General features: G+C 44.8%; 1 protein-coding gene across 4 annotated transcripts in view; it reads left to right on the forward strand.

The window, feature by feature from the left end:
* LOC106587536 (tubby protein) overlaps positions 1-13,809 on the forward strand; it is a 127,553-nt gene that overhangs the window by 110,807 nt on the left and 2,937 nt on the right. For 3 of the 4 annotated variants that reach the window (XM_045708687.1, XM_045708688.1, XM_014176002.2), the window contains 7 exons: positions 1,246-1,398; positions 2,192-2,313; positions 3,455-3,646; positions 4,121-4,233; positions 11,999-12,113; positions 12,592-12,690; positions 12,809-12,980. In XM_045708687.1, the coding sequence (XP_045564643.1) occupies positions 1,246-1,398; positions 2,192-2,313; positions 3,455-3,646; positions 4,121-4,233; positions 11,999-12,113; positions 12,592-12,690; positions 12,809-12,980 (966 nt within the window). The remainder of the gene's footprint in view (positions 1-1,245; positions 1,399-2,191; positions 2,314-3,454; positions 3,647-4,120; positions 4,234-11,998; positions 12,114-12,591; positions 12,691-12,808; positions 12,981-13,809) is intronic. The other variant, XM_045708689.1, reaches the window with a different exon arrangement.

The raw sequence follows: 13,809 nt of genomic DNA on the forward strand, positions 1-13,809 counted from the left end.
CATACACTCCAAACGTTTGCCCCTGCTCTGTTGATTTCAAATTGATATCGATATGACTGATTAACAAAATAATGTTGTTTGTCTTTCCGCGTTGGCGACCCACTTGCAACAAAATGCAACAATCCTAAATGTAGCTGGCTGCCTTCTACAAGTTGTCCTCTAACCAGTGATATACATATTATTCACAGATTCCGTGTTGTTTTATAAGGTTAGTTTGAACAGGACGTGTAACCCGACTCCCCCCTCTCATTCTACTGATTTTAATGTGATATCAGTATGAGTGATTGACAAATAAGTGTTGCGTTTCTCTTTCTGTTTTGGCCACACCCCCAAAGCAAAATGCATCACTACAAAATGTAGCTGGTTCTCATCAGCAGGTTGACCTTTAACGAGTGATGTAAAAATTATTTCCAGTTTCCATGTGGTTTTTGAGTTGTGTTAGTTTCAACAGTGCACACAAAGCTGATTTCTCCCCTAATCAATATGAATGATTATTTGCCACTTGTCAAAACAACAGGGTTTTTGGTACATAAGCAGTTTATAAGGCGCTCGTTAAAAAGAATAGAAGAAATATGACAAACATGGCCATCTTATCCCCAGTTGCACAAAATACTTGGCCACTTGCCTGCTTGCAATAGCAATACTTCAACCACTCGAAACTGTGCGTACACATGGTCTAAGGTTTTCAGGAAGGTGACCACATTCTCATGTCAAGTTAACTTTTGCATGAAGACTGGCACACGCATGTTCTGGGGTATATTTTGTACATACGCACGGTTTATAAATGAGGCCCCCGACCACTCCATTCGTGTGAAAGGGACTAGTAATCTTGTGCTTGATTGGCTGAGTCAGTAGCTGACTGTAGCAGCAGGGGCATCATGTTCTGCCCTGTTACGCAGGCTAATTGAATGGCAAAGAAGCAGCGGAAGTCTTAAGAGTCAGGCCGAAAATATACCACATCAACCCACAAAGGCTTTCAAATCTGAATTTTACTGCATGACCCCTATTACCCAGGCAAATGTCATCTACTAGACTCCATTTACTTATACTGTAGTTTGAGTTTTTTCCAACAGATTTCCATTCATTCTCCATGTCATGTTTGCATGCATGTAGGCATGTTATGTGTGAGTGTTGACACATTACAGTATGTTTGTGCATGATCTAATGCATGTGTGTTACTACTGTTACTGTACGACTATGGAGGTCTGACCCTGATGGGGCTGGTTGGGTGTGGTGGTGTGGCAGGACTCGATGGGCCGGCATCCTTCCAGGAAGAAGGCCAGATCCAGATCATGACGGTGGGTCACTGGGCCGTGGAGGAGGGGAGTGAGGGAGATGCTGTGATCAGTGCTCAGCCACAGGGCAAGCAGGACCTGAGGGTCACCATGCTTAAGAAAGGTATCAATACATATAGGCCTATCCATGGCCTCCAGCCTGATCTGTGTACATGTACAGTCCCTCTGTGGCTTCGATTGGTCTGAAACACAGGTCAGAGAGTGATTGGCACTTGGCCTCTCCAATCATGCAGTGATTGGTCTGAGAATGAGATTGTGAGGACCTTGGATTTATTATACAGTAAGACCTGTCAAATACAGCTCTCCTTTCCCCTGAGATCTTTGCCAACTGAACAATAACATCTAAGCCAACTAAACAGTAACATCATGCTTATTACATCATGAATAACAAACACCTTACTAAAAACATCAACAGTACTCCACTTGTTTTGTCCCTCCTGGTAAATAGGTTTCCAGTTTCCACCACCTTTTGATAGCTGAAAACATACTGTACAGTGACAGATACATTTTTCTTTAAAATTGTCATGGGCAACCAACCAATTCAGGAAGGAACAGGTATACTATGACCTGAGGCTTATGTTGTGATGCTTTTAGTGAGCACGCTACAGGTGTGTATTGGCAGCTTTTCATGGTTCTTTCCCTGTTGGAGAGAGAGCCTTATACAGTTCAGACTCTACCCAGAACACTACCCTGCCTTTAGACTTACAGTAGTGTATCCAAACCTCTCCATGAACTGATGTTTCAGAACAGGCGTATGTGTCTATGTTCCTGTGTGTTGTGTCTTTGTGTACAGTGCTTTGTGTATGGTGCAGCATGCATTTACAGTTCTGTTATTATTCAAACAGCATTACTAGGAGCACGACAATGCCATTACATTATGTATTTTCTGTTTGAAGGTATTTCTAGTAGTATGAACTTTGACGAAGAGGAGGATGACGAGGATGAAGTCAGTTCCAGTTCCTCTCAGCTCAACAGTAACACACGGCCAGGCTCTGCCACCAGCAAGAAGTCCTGCAAGGTACACCATCTGATGCTCTGTGGTCATCTATTGATTCCTGACTCTTGGATGGAGCTTTTACTTTACACACAGTGTGCACTAATCTACTCAGCGGGGCTCAGCCATCAGTCCATTTGGGGAATGACGACGGAGCAGTTTTGTGTTTTGGGCTACATTATGATCAACCTATTCCTCTTGTGTATCTTTATTATTGTCATTTGAACTGTAGTTTGTTGATGCATGGAAGCAGCCCAGACATCTTCTGATGTGAATAGTTTTACCTAATGGAAATGGGAGTTTTTCCCCTGATCTCAGAACATAAGCAGTCTCATGAATCCATCTGAGAGGGGAAAGGGGAACTTTTGTATATCAAACTGCCTCTCTGAATCATGTCCTTGCTGAACTCTTTGGTAGCTGTATATAATATTCCGGTTGGCATGGCTTTCTATCATGCAAATGACAAACCCTGGCACTTTGGCCCCATGGCAGTTTTGAAATGCTATTTAATATACCCCCCTGAAAAGACAAATGACAGTCCACAAAATGGCAGGCTACTAAGTCTTAGGTTAGCTCTGGTATTTCTGACTTGTCATCATCTTTCATATGCCGAAATAACTGCTGATTATTATTTGTATGAATATTTTAAACCCGCAGGAAATGTGGTGTGAGAACAGGCTATTTTTCTCTGCTGTTTCTTTCCTCTCCTGCCGTCTGACTCAGAGGTAGAGCTAGTCAGAGGAGGCGGTGGGCTGTGTAGTCTCCTGTGGTTCGAGGAGGTTGAGGGGAAGTGACTCCTTAGTGTACTGTGGGCTTTAGAGAGGCACCTGACATCAGGAGTGACATTAGAAGCTACCCTGAGCACCTGACCAAGTCACCAAGCTGCTGAGACAGTCTGTCTGTTACTATAAGTTTGGTTGTTAATCATGTCTCCTCGCTGCCTGGTCCTTGCATGTGGATCTAACCCCCTGTTGAAACCCAGATGGCGTCTACACAGCCTCATGGTTTTAAACACAATGTGCTAATGTAGTTTCAGTCCCCAATGGATGTTTTATAATAACCATTACCATTTTATAATGGAAGGGAAGCAGAACAGCCGAAGGTCCGGTAATCTGATGTTTTGAACGTGGTGTGGGCTGATGGGCTGTCTCTCTCTGTCCGTCAGGAGGCAGCCTCAGCGTCCACCCCTCCCGTCAGTGAGCCTGCCATCGACGTGGATGACCTGGAGGAGTTCACCTTGAGACCAGCCCCTCAGGGGATCACGGTGAAGTGCAGGATCACCAGAGACAAGAAGGGCATGGACCGAGGCATGTACCCTACCTACTACCTCCACCTGGAGAGGGAGGATGGGAAGAAGGTGAGTGTGGAGCAGAAGGATAAATACTTACCACACTGACAGGACGCAAAGTGTGACCCTTTAGGGCAGGGCTGTTCAATGTCGGTCCTGGATGGCCAAAAAACTACTGCTTTTCATCCTCTCCTTCTACTAAGGGACTGATTATAGTCCTAGGACACCAGGTGAGTGCAAAACAAAAAACATACGTTTTTCTGCCCTCCAGGACCAGATTTGAACAGCACTGCTTTAGGGCCACCATCCATCCTAACAGTACTTGGCCCTCTGCCTATGAACAAAAACTACAAAAACTATACTATGAATTAGCACGACCAATCATCTGTGACAGGCTGAGAAAGGAGTCCATGATTTGATTGTTTAGTGGAGCTGGTTAGATGAGGCTAATTTAGGTGTTGCAGGCTCATGTCCCAGGGCTTATTGATGATGGTGTTGTTTCTGATGATGTTGCTTTGCTAATTGGATTTGTTCTTGCCATAGGTGTTCCTGTTAGCTGGAAGGAAGAGAAAGAAGAGCAAAACATCTAATTACCTCATCTCCATCGATCCCACTGATCTGTCTCGAGGGGGGGAGAGTTTCATCGGGAAGCTGAGGTGAGTGAGTCTGCTGCTGTTTCTTCTGACCACGGGGCTGCAGCTGCCATTTTCACAATAAAGAGCCCATCGTTATGAGAAATCCAGATTACCTTCCAAGAAGCTGTGGAAGATGGTTGTTTCTCTTTCAGACTGTAGGTCTATGGGCAGAGGTATCACAACAATGTAGAGTAGAGCAAGCTACTGAGTGCACGCTCATACTTATTTGTCAACTCCATGGCATTCTCTAACCTTAAATATATTATGCATGAAGGACGTTTGCCTTTTTGGATTAGCTGAATGAATGTGCTGTTTGATATATGCTGTAATGAATTGGGGGCTATGCAGGCCCACACCTGGCTGCTCTCTTGGAGAAGACAAAGTAATTGGATTCATTACTTCCGTTTGAGCGCTCATTGTTGGGATGAGGAAGCAACACCTGCGTGTTGGCAGCCAGGGGGCCAGGGTTGATTAAAACAAGGACAGAGAGACCCATTGGGCACCCTGAAGAGGGGAGAGGGGCACTGCTGCAGCCTACACACCCTGGCAGACACTTCCTATAAGGATGTGTGGGTGGGTCTGCACTGACTACAGTATGTCTACAGTGGCTTGCGAAAGTATTCACCCCCCTTGGCAATTTTTCTATTTTGCTGCCTTACAACCTATAATTAAAATGGATTTTGGGAGGGTTTGTATCATTTGATTTACACAACATGCCTATCACTTTGAAGATGCAAAATATGTTTTGTGAGACAAACAAGAAATAAGACCAAAAAAACAGAAAACTTGAGCGTGCATAACTATCCCCCCCCCCAAAGTGAATACTTTGTAGAGCCACCTTTTGCAGCAATTACAGCTGCAAGTCTCTTGGGGTTTGTCTCTCTAAGCTTGGCACATCTAGCCACTGGGTTTTTTGCCCATTCTTCAAGGCAAAACTGCTCCAGCTCCTTCAAGTTGGATGGGTTCCTGCTGGTGTACAGCAATCTTTAAGTCATACCACATATTCTCAATTGGATTGAGGTCTGAGCTTTGACTAGGCCATTCCAAGACATTTAAATGTTTCCCCTTAAACCACTCGAGTGTTGCTTTAGCAGTATACTTAGGGTCATTGTCCTGCTGGAAGGTGAACCTCCGTCCCAGTCTCAAATCTCTGGAAGACTGAAACAGGTTTCCCTCAAGAATTTCCCTGTATTTAGTGCCATCCATCATTCCATCAATTCTGACCAGTTTCCCAGTCCCTGCCGATGAAAAACATCCCCACAGCATGATGCTGCCACCACCATGCTTCACTGTGGGGATAGTGTTCTCGGGGTGATGAAAGGTGTTGGGTTTGCACCAGACGGCGTTTTCCTTGATAGCTAAAAATCTCAATTTTAGACTCATCTGACCAGAGTACCTTCTTCCATATGTTTGGGGAGTCTCCCACATGCCTTTTGGCGAACACCAAACATGATTGCTTATATTTTTCTGACCACTCTTCTGTAAAGTCCAGCTCTGTGGAGTGTACGGCTTAAAGTGGTTCTATGGACAGATACTCCAATCTCCGCTGTGGAGCTTTGCAGCTCCTTCAGGGTTATCGTTGGTCTCTTTGTTGCCTCTCTGATTAATGCCCTCCTTGGCTGGTCCGTGAGTTTTGGTGGGCGGCCCTCTCTTGGCAGGTTTGTTGTGGTGCCATATTCTTTCAATTTTTGAATAATGGATTTAATGGTGCTCCGTGGGATGTTCAAAGTTTCAGATATTTTTTTATAACCCAACCCTGATCTGTACTTCTCCACAACTTTGTCCCTGACCTGTTTGGAGAGCTCCTTGGCCTTCATGGTGCCGCTTGCTTGGTGGCGCCCCTTGTTTAGTGGTGTTGCATACTCTGGGGCCTTTCAGAACAGATATATATATACTGAGATAATGTGACAGATCATGTGACACTTAGATTGCACACAGGTGGACTTTATTTAACTAATTGTGTGACTTCTGAAGGTAATTGGTTGCACCAGATCTTATTTAGGGGCTTCCTAGCAAAGGGGGTGAATACATATGCATGCGCCACATTTCCGTTTTTATAATTCTTTTAAACAAGTTCTTTTTTTCATTTCACTTCACCAATTTTGACTATTTTGTGTATGTCCATTACATGAAATCCAAATAAAAATCCATTTAAATAACAGGTTGTAATGCAACAAAATAGGAAAACGCCAAGGGGGTGAATACTTTTGCAAGGCACTGTACATTGTTTTGATTTATCAGCTTTGTGTGTGTGTGTGTGTGTGTGTGTGTGTGTGTGTGTGTGTGTGTGTGTGTGTGTGTGTGTGTGTGTGTGTGTGTGTGTGTGTGTGTGTGTGTGTGTGTGTGTGCGTGTGCGTGTGCGTGCATGCTGTGTGCACATACATACAGTGCCTTCAGAAAGTGTTCACATAAAGTATTTCAATATTTTGTTGTGTTAAAAATGATTAAATTGAGATTTTGTGTCACTGGCCTACACACAATACCCTATGTTTTTAGAGTTTTTAACAAATTTATAAAAAATGAAAAGCTGAAATGTATTCAACCCGTTTGTTATGGCAAGCTTAAATAACTTCAGGGGTAAATATTTGCTTAACAAGTCATATAATAAGTTGCATGGAGTCGCTTTGTGTGCAACTTTTGTGTTTAACATGATTTTCGAATAACTACCTCATACCTGTACCTCACACATACAATTATCTGTAAGCAGTTGAGCAGTGATTTTCAAACACAGATTCAACCACAAAGACCAGGGAGGTTTTCCAATGCCTTGCAAAGAAGGGCACCTATTGGTAGATGGGAAAAAGATGGGTATAAAGCAGACATATCCTTTTGAGCCTGGTGAGTTATTAATTACGCTTTGGATGGTGTATCAATACACTGAGTCACTACAAAGATACATGCCTCCTTCCTAACTCAGTTGCCGGAGAAGAAGGAAACCGCACAGGTATTTCACCATGAGGCCAATGGTGAGTTTAAAACAGTTACAGAGATTAATGGTTGTGATAGGAGAACTCAGGATGGATCAACAACATTGTAGTTACCCGACAATACTAACCTAAATGACAGAGTGAAAAGAAGGAAGCCTGTACAGAATAAAAATATTCCAAAACATGCATCCTGTTTGCACTAAAGAACTAAAGTAAAACAAGAAAATTGGCAAAGAAATGTACTTTATGTCCTGAATACAAAGCGTTATGTTTGGGGCAAGTCCAACACAACACATCACTGAGTACCACTCTTCATATTTTCAAGCATGGTGGTGACTGAATCATTTTATCGGTATGCTTGTCATCGACAAGGACTAGGGAGTTTTTGGGGATAAAAATAAGTGGAATAGAGCTAAGCTCAGGCAAAATCCTTTTACTCTGCTTTCCAACAGACACCGGGAGACAAATTCACCTTTCAGCAGGACAATAACCTAAAACACAAGGCCAAATATACACCGGTGTTGCTTACCAAGACAACATTGAATGTTCCTGAGTGGCGTAGTTACTCAGTGGCAAGACTTGAAAATGTGGCAAGACTTGAAAATGGCTGTTTAGCAATGATTAACAACCAACTTTAGCTTGAAGATTTTTTTTTATGTGCAAATATTGTATAATCCAAGTGTGCAAAGCTCATAGAGACTTACCCAGAAAGACTCACAGCTGTAGTCACTGCCAAAGGTGATTCTAACATGTATTGATTCAGTGGTGTGAATACTTATGTAAATTAGATATTTCTGTATTTTATTTTCAAAACATTTGCAAAAAAAATCTGAAAACATTTTTACTTTGACATCATGGGGTATTGTGTGTAGATGAGTGAGAAAGAGAAAAAACACAACAAAATATGGAGTAAGTAAAGGGGTATGAATACGTACTTTCTGTGACGAGATTTCACTGTGGGGGCTTATGTTAAATTTAACAGATTTTTTTTCTAATGAGCTCTTTTTATGCCCATTCAGGATCGTTCACACGCTCTTAAGACTTAGCCCCACCCATCTCTTTTCACAGAATTCATGTAAACTCATGGCCAGCAACCGTCAGCATGGTTGACCCTCCGTTATCTCAACCAATCATGGCTAGCAAGGAAGGATCCTGTCATTCTTATTTCTTATTTTTTTATTTAACCTTTATTTAACTAGGCAAGTCAGTTAAGAACACATTTTATATAGCTCAGGGCTTTCTCCATAATCAAACATTTTATTCATATTTACGGATCCCGTACAAGTTTGTGATTAAGGCACATGAAAGGTCACATGTTCAAGAAGGCTTTTGTGCAAAAAAAATCAACAAATATATTAAAACGGCCCTGCTGTGAAGTAGGAACTAGCCTCAAACGCTGCCGATCCTGTAACCAGTCACATATTGTCTGGGCCTGCTCACTGTCTGTGTTAGTATAGAATTGTGCCGGGGCTCCAGGCTTTGATTTCCAGGCAGGCAGTGACATAAGCGCTCCTCAGAGATAGCATCAGCTCTGCCACAGCACAGTGGCTCCACAGAGAGAGCCCCCCAGGTAGTCTAATCAAACATGGCCTGGCCACGCTCTTCATTAATCTGGTGTACTGGCTGCTTCTGCTGGTCGATAGGCTACCCTCCCCTCCACGCCTCTCGTCCCTCTCACTCCTCACGCCTCTACCATCACAGTAACACTTGACTGATGGAGAGCTGGATTGAGATGAGCAGCTGACCTTTCACCTGCCACTTGTGAGAGTCATGGACAAGCCTCACAAATGAGCTCCTGACTTTTCAATTGACCTTTAAGAGCCGTCCAATCCGCCATTAGGGGCTCCAGTTGTGATTGAGGTAAAGGGATTAACAGAGATATGAGCCATTATTCAACCTAGCTGTGCAGACGTCTTATCTAACCCTCTCCAACTGTTTATAGCCATACAATTATTTATTTTGACAGCTAATAACGAAATAATGCTGTTTTAATTCATAAATTCAATTTACTATGGCAATAGTATAAATACCATGATTGCATGTACTGTAAGATATGATAAATACTAATTGTAATTTGAAATAATGAGATGGTGACTTTTGAATGACTGACTGGTAAACGGTTGAGTCATTAAAGACAATGATGATGATGATGTAAACCATTTACATTGATTGCGCATCATGGCCTGGATAAAAATGTATTGTTTTCTTAAGGTTGATTAGCAGAGCCTTTTTCCTGCTCATTGTCTCCTCTCCTCTTTTGACCTCACCCTCTCACCGTCACCCCCTACTCACAAGGCAGGCAATATGCTTGACCTCATCTTTACTAGATGCTGTTCTTCTACTAATCTCACTGCAACTCCCCTCCAAGTCTCCGACCACTACCTTGTATCCTTTTCCCTCTCGCTCTCCTCCAACACTACTCACTCTGCCCCTACTCAGATGGTATTGCGCCGTCGCAACCATCGCTCTCTCTCTCCTGCTACTCTCTCCTCTTCCATCCTATCATCTCTTCCCTCTGCTCAAGCCTTCTCCAACCAATCTCCTGATTCTGCTTCCTCAACCCTCCTCTCCTCCCTTTCTGCATCCTTTGACTCTCTATGTCCCCTATCCTCCCGGCCGGCTCGGTCCTCCCCTCCTGCTCCGTGGCTTGACGACTCATTGCGAGCTCACAGAACAGGGCTCCGGGCAGCCGAGCGGAAATGGAGGAAAACTAGCCTCCCTGCGGACCTGGCATCTTTTCACTCCCTCCTCTCTACATTTTCTTCCTCTGTTTCTGCTGCTAAAGCCACTTCCTACCACTCTAAATTCCAAGCATCTGCCTCTTACCCTAGGAAGCTCTTTGCCACCTTCTCCTCCCTCCTGAATCCTCCTCCCCCTCCCCCCCCTCCCTCTCTGCGGATGACTTCATCAACCATTTTGAAAAAAACGTTGACGACATTCGATCCTCGTTTGTTAAGTCAAACGACACCGCTGGTCCTGCTCACGTTGCCCTACCCTATGCTTTAACCTCTTTCTCCCCTCTCTCCAGATGAAATCTTGCGACTTGTAAAGGCCGGCCACCCAACAACCTGCCCGCTTGACCCTATCCCCTCCTCTCTTCTCCAGACCATTTCCGGAGACCTTCTCCCCTACCTCACCTCGCTCATCAACTCATCCTTGACCGCTGGCTACGTCCCATCTTCGAGAGCGAGAGTTGCACCCCTTCTCAAAAGACCTACACTCGATCCCTCCGATGTCAACAACTACAGACCAGTATCCCTTCTTTCTTTTCTCTCCAAAACTCTTGAGCGTGCCGTCCTTGGCCAGCTCTCTTGCTATCTCTCTCAGAATGACCTTCTTGATCCAAATCAGTCAGGTTTCAAGACTGGCCATTCAACTGAGACCGCTCTTCTCTGTGTCACGGAGGCTCTCCGCACTGCTAAAGCTAACTCTCTCTCCTCTCCTCTCATCCTTCTAGACCTATCTGCTGCCTTTGATACTGTGAACCATCAGATCCTCCTCTCAACCCTCTCCGAGTTGGGCATCTCCGGCGCGGCTCACTCTTGGATTGCGTCCTACCTGACAGGTCACTCCTACCAGGTGGCGTGGCGAGAATCCGTCTCCGCACCACTGGTGTCCCCCAGGGCTCAGTTCTAGGCCCTCTCCTATTCTCGCTATACACCAAGTCACTTGGCTCTGTCATATCCTCACATGGTCTCTCCTATCATTGCTACGCAGATGACACCCGATTAATCTTCTCCTTTCCCCCTTCTGATAACCAGGTGGCAAATCGCATCTCTGCATGTCTGGCAGACATATCAGTGTGGATGACGGATCACCACCTCAAGCTGAACCTCGGCAAGACGGAGCTGCTCTTCCTCCCGGGGAAGGACTGCCCATTCCATGATCTCGCCATCACGGTTGACAACTCCATTGTGTCCTCCTCCCAGAGTGCTAAGAGTCTTTGCATGACCCTGGACAACACCCTGTCGTTCTCAGCTGACATCAAGGCGGTGACCCGATCCTGTAGGTTCATGCTCTACAACATTCGCAGAGTATGACCCTGCCTTACACAGGAAGCGGCGCAGGTCCTAATCCAGGCACTTGTCATCTCCCGTCTGGATTACTGCAACTCGCTGCTGGCGGGGCTCCCTGCCTGTGCCATTAAACCCTTACAACTCATCCAGAACGCCGCAGCCCATCTGGTGTTCAACTTTCCCAAGTTCTCGCACGTCACCCCGCTCCTCCGCACACTCCACTGGCTTCCAGTTGAAGATCGCATCTCCTACAAGACCATGGTGCTTGCCTACGGAGCTGTGAGGGGAACGGCACCTCCGTACCTTCAGGCTCTGATCAGTCCCTACACCCAAAGAAGGGCACTGCGTTCATCCACCTCTGGCCTGCTCGCCTCCCTACTTCTGCGGAAGCACAGTTCCCGCCCAGCCCAGTCAAAACTGTTCGCTGCTCTGGCACCCCAATGGTGGAACAAGATCCATCACAACGCCAGGACAGCGGAGTCAATCACCACCTTCCGGAGACACCTGAAACCCCACCTCTTTAAGGAATACCTGGGATAGGATAAAGTAATCCTTCTACCCCCCCCCAAAAAGAATATATAGATGTACTATTGTAAAGTGGTTGTTCCACTGGATATCATAAGGTGAATGCACCAATTTGTAAGTCGCTCTGGATAAGAGCGTCTGCTAAATGACATAAATGTAATGTAAATGTATGATGGAAGGATGGGCTCCAGGAGGTGGCTGATTAGGGATAATGGCCACTGCCTTCATCTGTCTCAATGGCTCCTTGTCCCTTTAGTATGGCATGGCATACTCTCCCAGTCCCTCAGTAATCCTCAGTTTGTTTTCTCTTCTCTGCAGGTCCAACCTCATGGGGACCAAATTTACAGTGTATGACAGTGGACAGAACCCTGGGAAGACAACCTCCAGCCTAGAGGCTACTAACCTGCGGCAGGAGCTGGCAGCTGTCTGCTATGTGAGTCCTCCTGTTGTCTATTACCCAGATACAAACAGGCAAACATTAAGCTACTCTCAGGCCCATAGCTAATTAGCGTTGCCTTAGTCTGGGGGAGACATGGACGTGTCAGACACAAATAAGAGAGGAGAGGCAAGCAAGGTCAAATACATACAGAGACCGCACACAGAGCACTACTCTCAGGCATTAGGAACCAGCCCCCGTAGCCCCTTAATAACAGTGCCTTCATCTGGGGAGACATCGGTGTGTCAGACACACAAATAATAGAAAATAAAAGATAAGAGGCAAACCTGGATGAATCCATACAATATCATGGGGTTAGTAGGCAAAGCCACAGAGCATTAGTGTTGCAACATGGGGACACCTAGTGCTCACAATTTAAATGGCAACGGTTTTGACCTGATACATTATCAACGAGGACTCATACTATGGTTGACAGACTGGACCACAATATAAGTCCACTATACTTATTTTTCAGGAAACCAATGTTTTAGGGTTCAAAGGACCTCGTAAAATGAGTGTCATCATTCCTGGAATGAACATGGACCATGAGAGAGTCGCCATCTGCCCACGGAATGTAAGTCAACAAAAATATTCCTCAATGTAGGAAGAGTATGTTAGGGACTGGTGCTGTGGTTTCAGTTGGTTGCCTTGAGTAATGGTTCACCTGTCTGTGACTTATCCTCGCCACTCAGGACCATGAGTCTTTACTGGCGCGGTGGCAGAACAAGAGCACAGAGAGCGTGATCGAGCTTCACAACAAGACCCCCGTGTGGAACGACGACACACAGTCCTACGTTCTCAACTTCCACGGCAGAGTCACTCAGGCCTCAGTCAAGAATTTCCAGATCATCCACGACAATGACCGTGAGCTCTCCAGATTCTTACTGCCTCCATGTCAAATACTTTGTGCATCTTATTTCCTACTGATGAAAAATTGGTGCACTATATAGGGCAGGGATGGGCAACCAGCGGCGCGGCCCCCCTTTTGACGGCCCTCTGATCAGTCGGGGTCTCAACTTACTGTTGCAGGTTAGAATAGTAGAATACACAAGGTGTCATTTTGAAGTGTGGTTGTGCATCAGCAGTTTTTCTCTTCTTATGTCAGTCACTGATAGTCAGTCAATTAGCCCATGTCAACATTTTTTTTTGATTGCTAAGTTAGTTGATTTTGTTAGTCAGTCTCACTCAGATATCATATTAAAAACTTCAAACATTTCTCTCCACCCTATGGCAAACTGTGTAAAATTGCAGGAAATTATATGTAAAACGGCTCATTTTCCTCTCTGCCCCATGGCAAAATATGTAGAATTGCAGCAAACTTGCTTTAAAACGAACACTTTTTCTACAGCCAATGGCAATGTGTAGAATTGCACTAAATGAACGATAAAATGTAAAAATTATCTATTTTGTGGCCCCCACCCCCATCAAAGTTGCCCATCCCTGATATAGGGAATAGGGTGCCATTTGGTATGCAGACAAAGTACAGAGCACAGTACAAGGATAACAGCAGGCCTGTATGTATTAACACACACACTAATCTCTCATCTTTTCCTATATTTATGTCATTCTCTGAATCTGGCATACCGGAGGGTTTTTATTCTCCATATTTTTACTTATTCAAGAAATATCTTTTCACTCCCTTCTTTTAAAGTGATATTTTTAAGGTCTGCACCTGCTTTAACATCTGCTAATC

Source organism: Salmo salar, chromosome ssa26 (genome assembly GCF_905237065.1).
Source record: "Salmo salar chromosome ssa26, Ssal_v3.1, whole genome shotgun sequence".
NCBI lineage: Eukaryota > Metazoa > Chordata > Actinopteri > Salmoniformes > Salmonidae > Salmo > Salmo salar.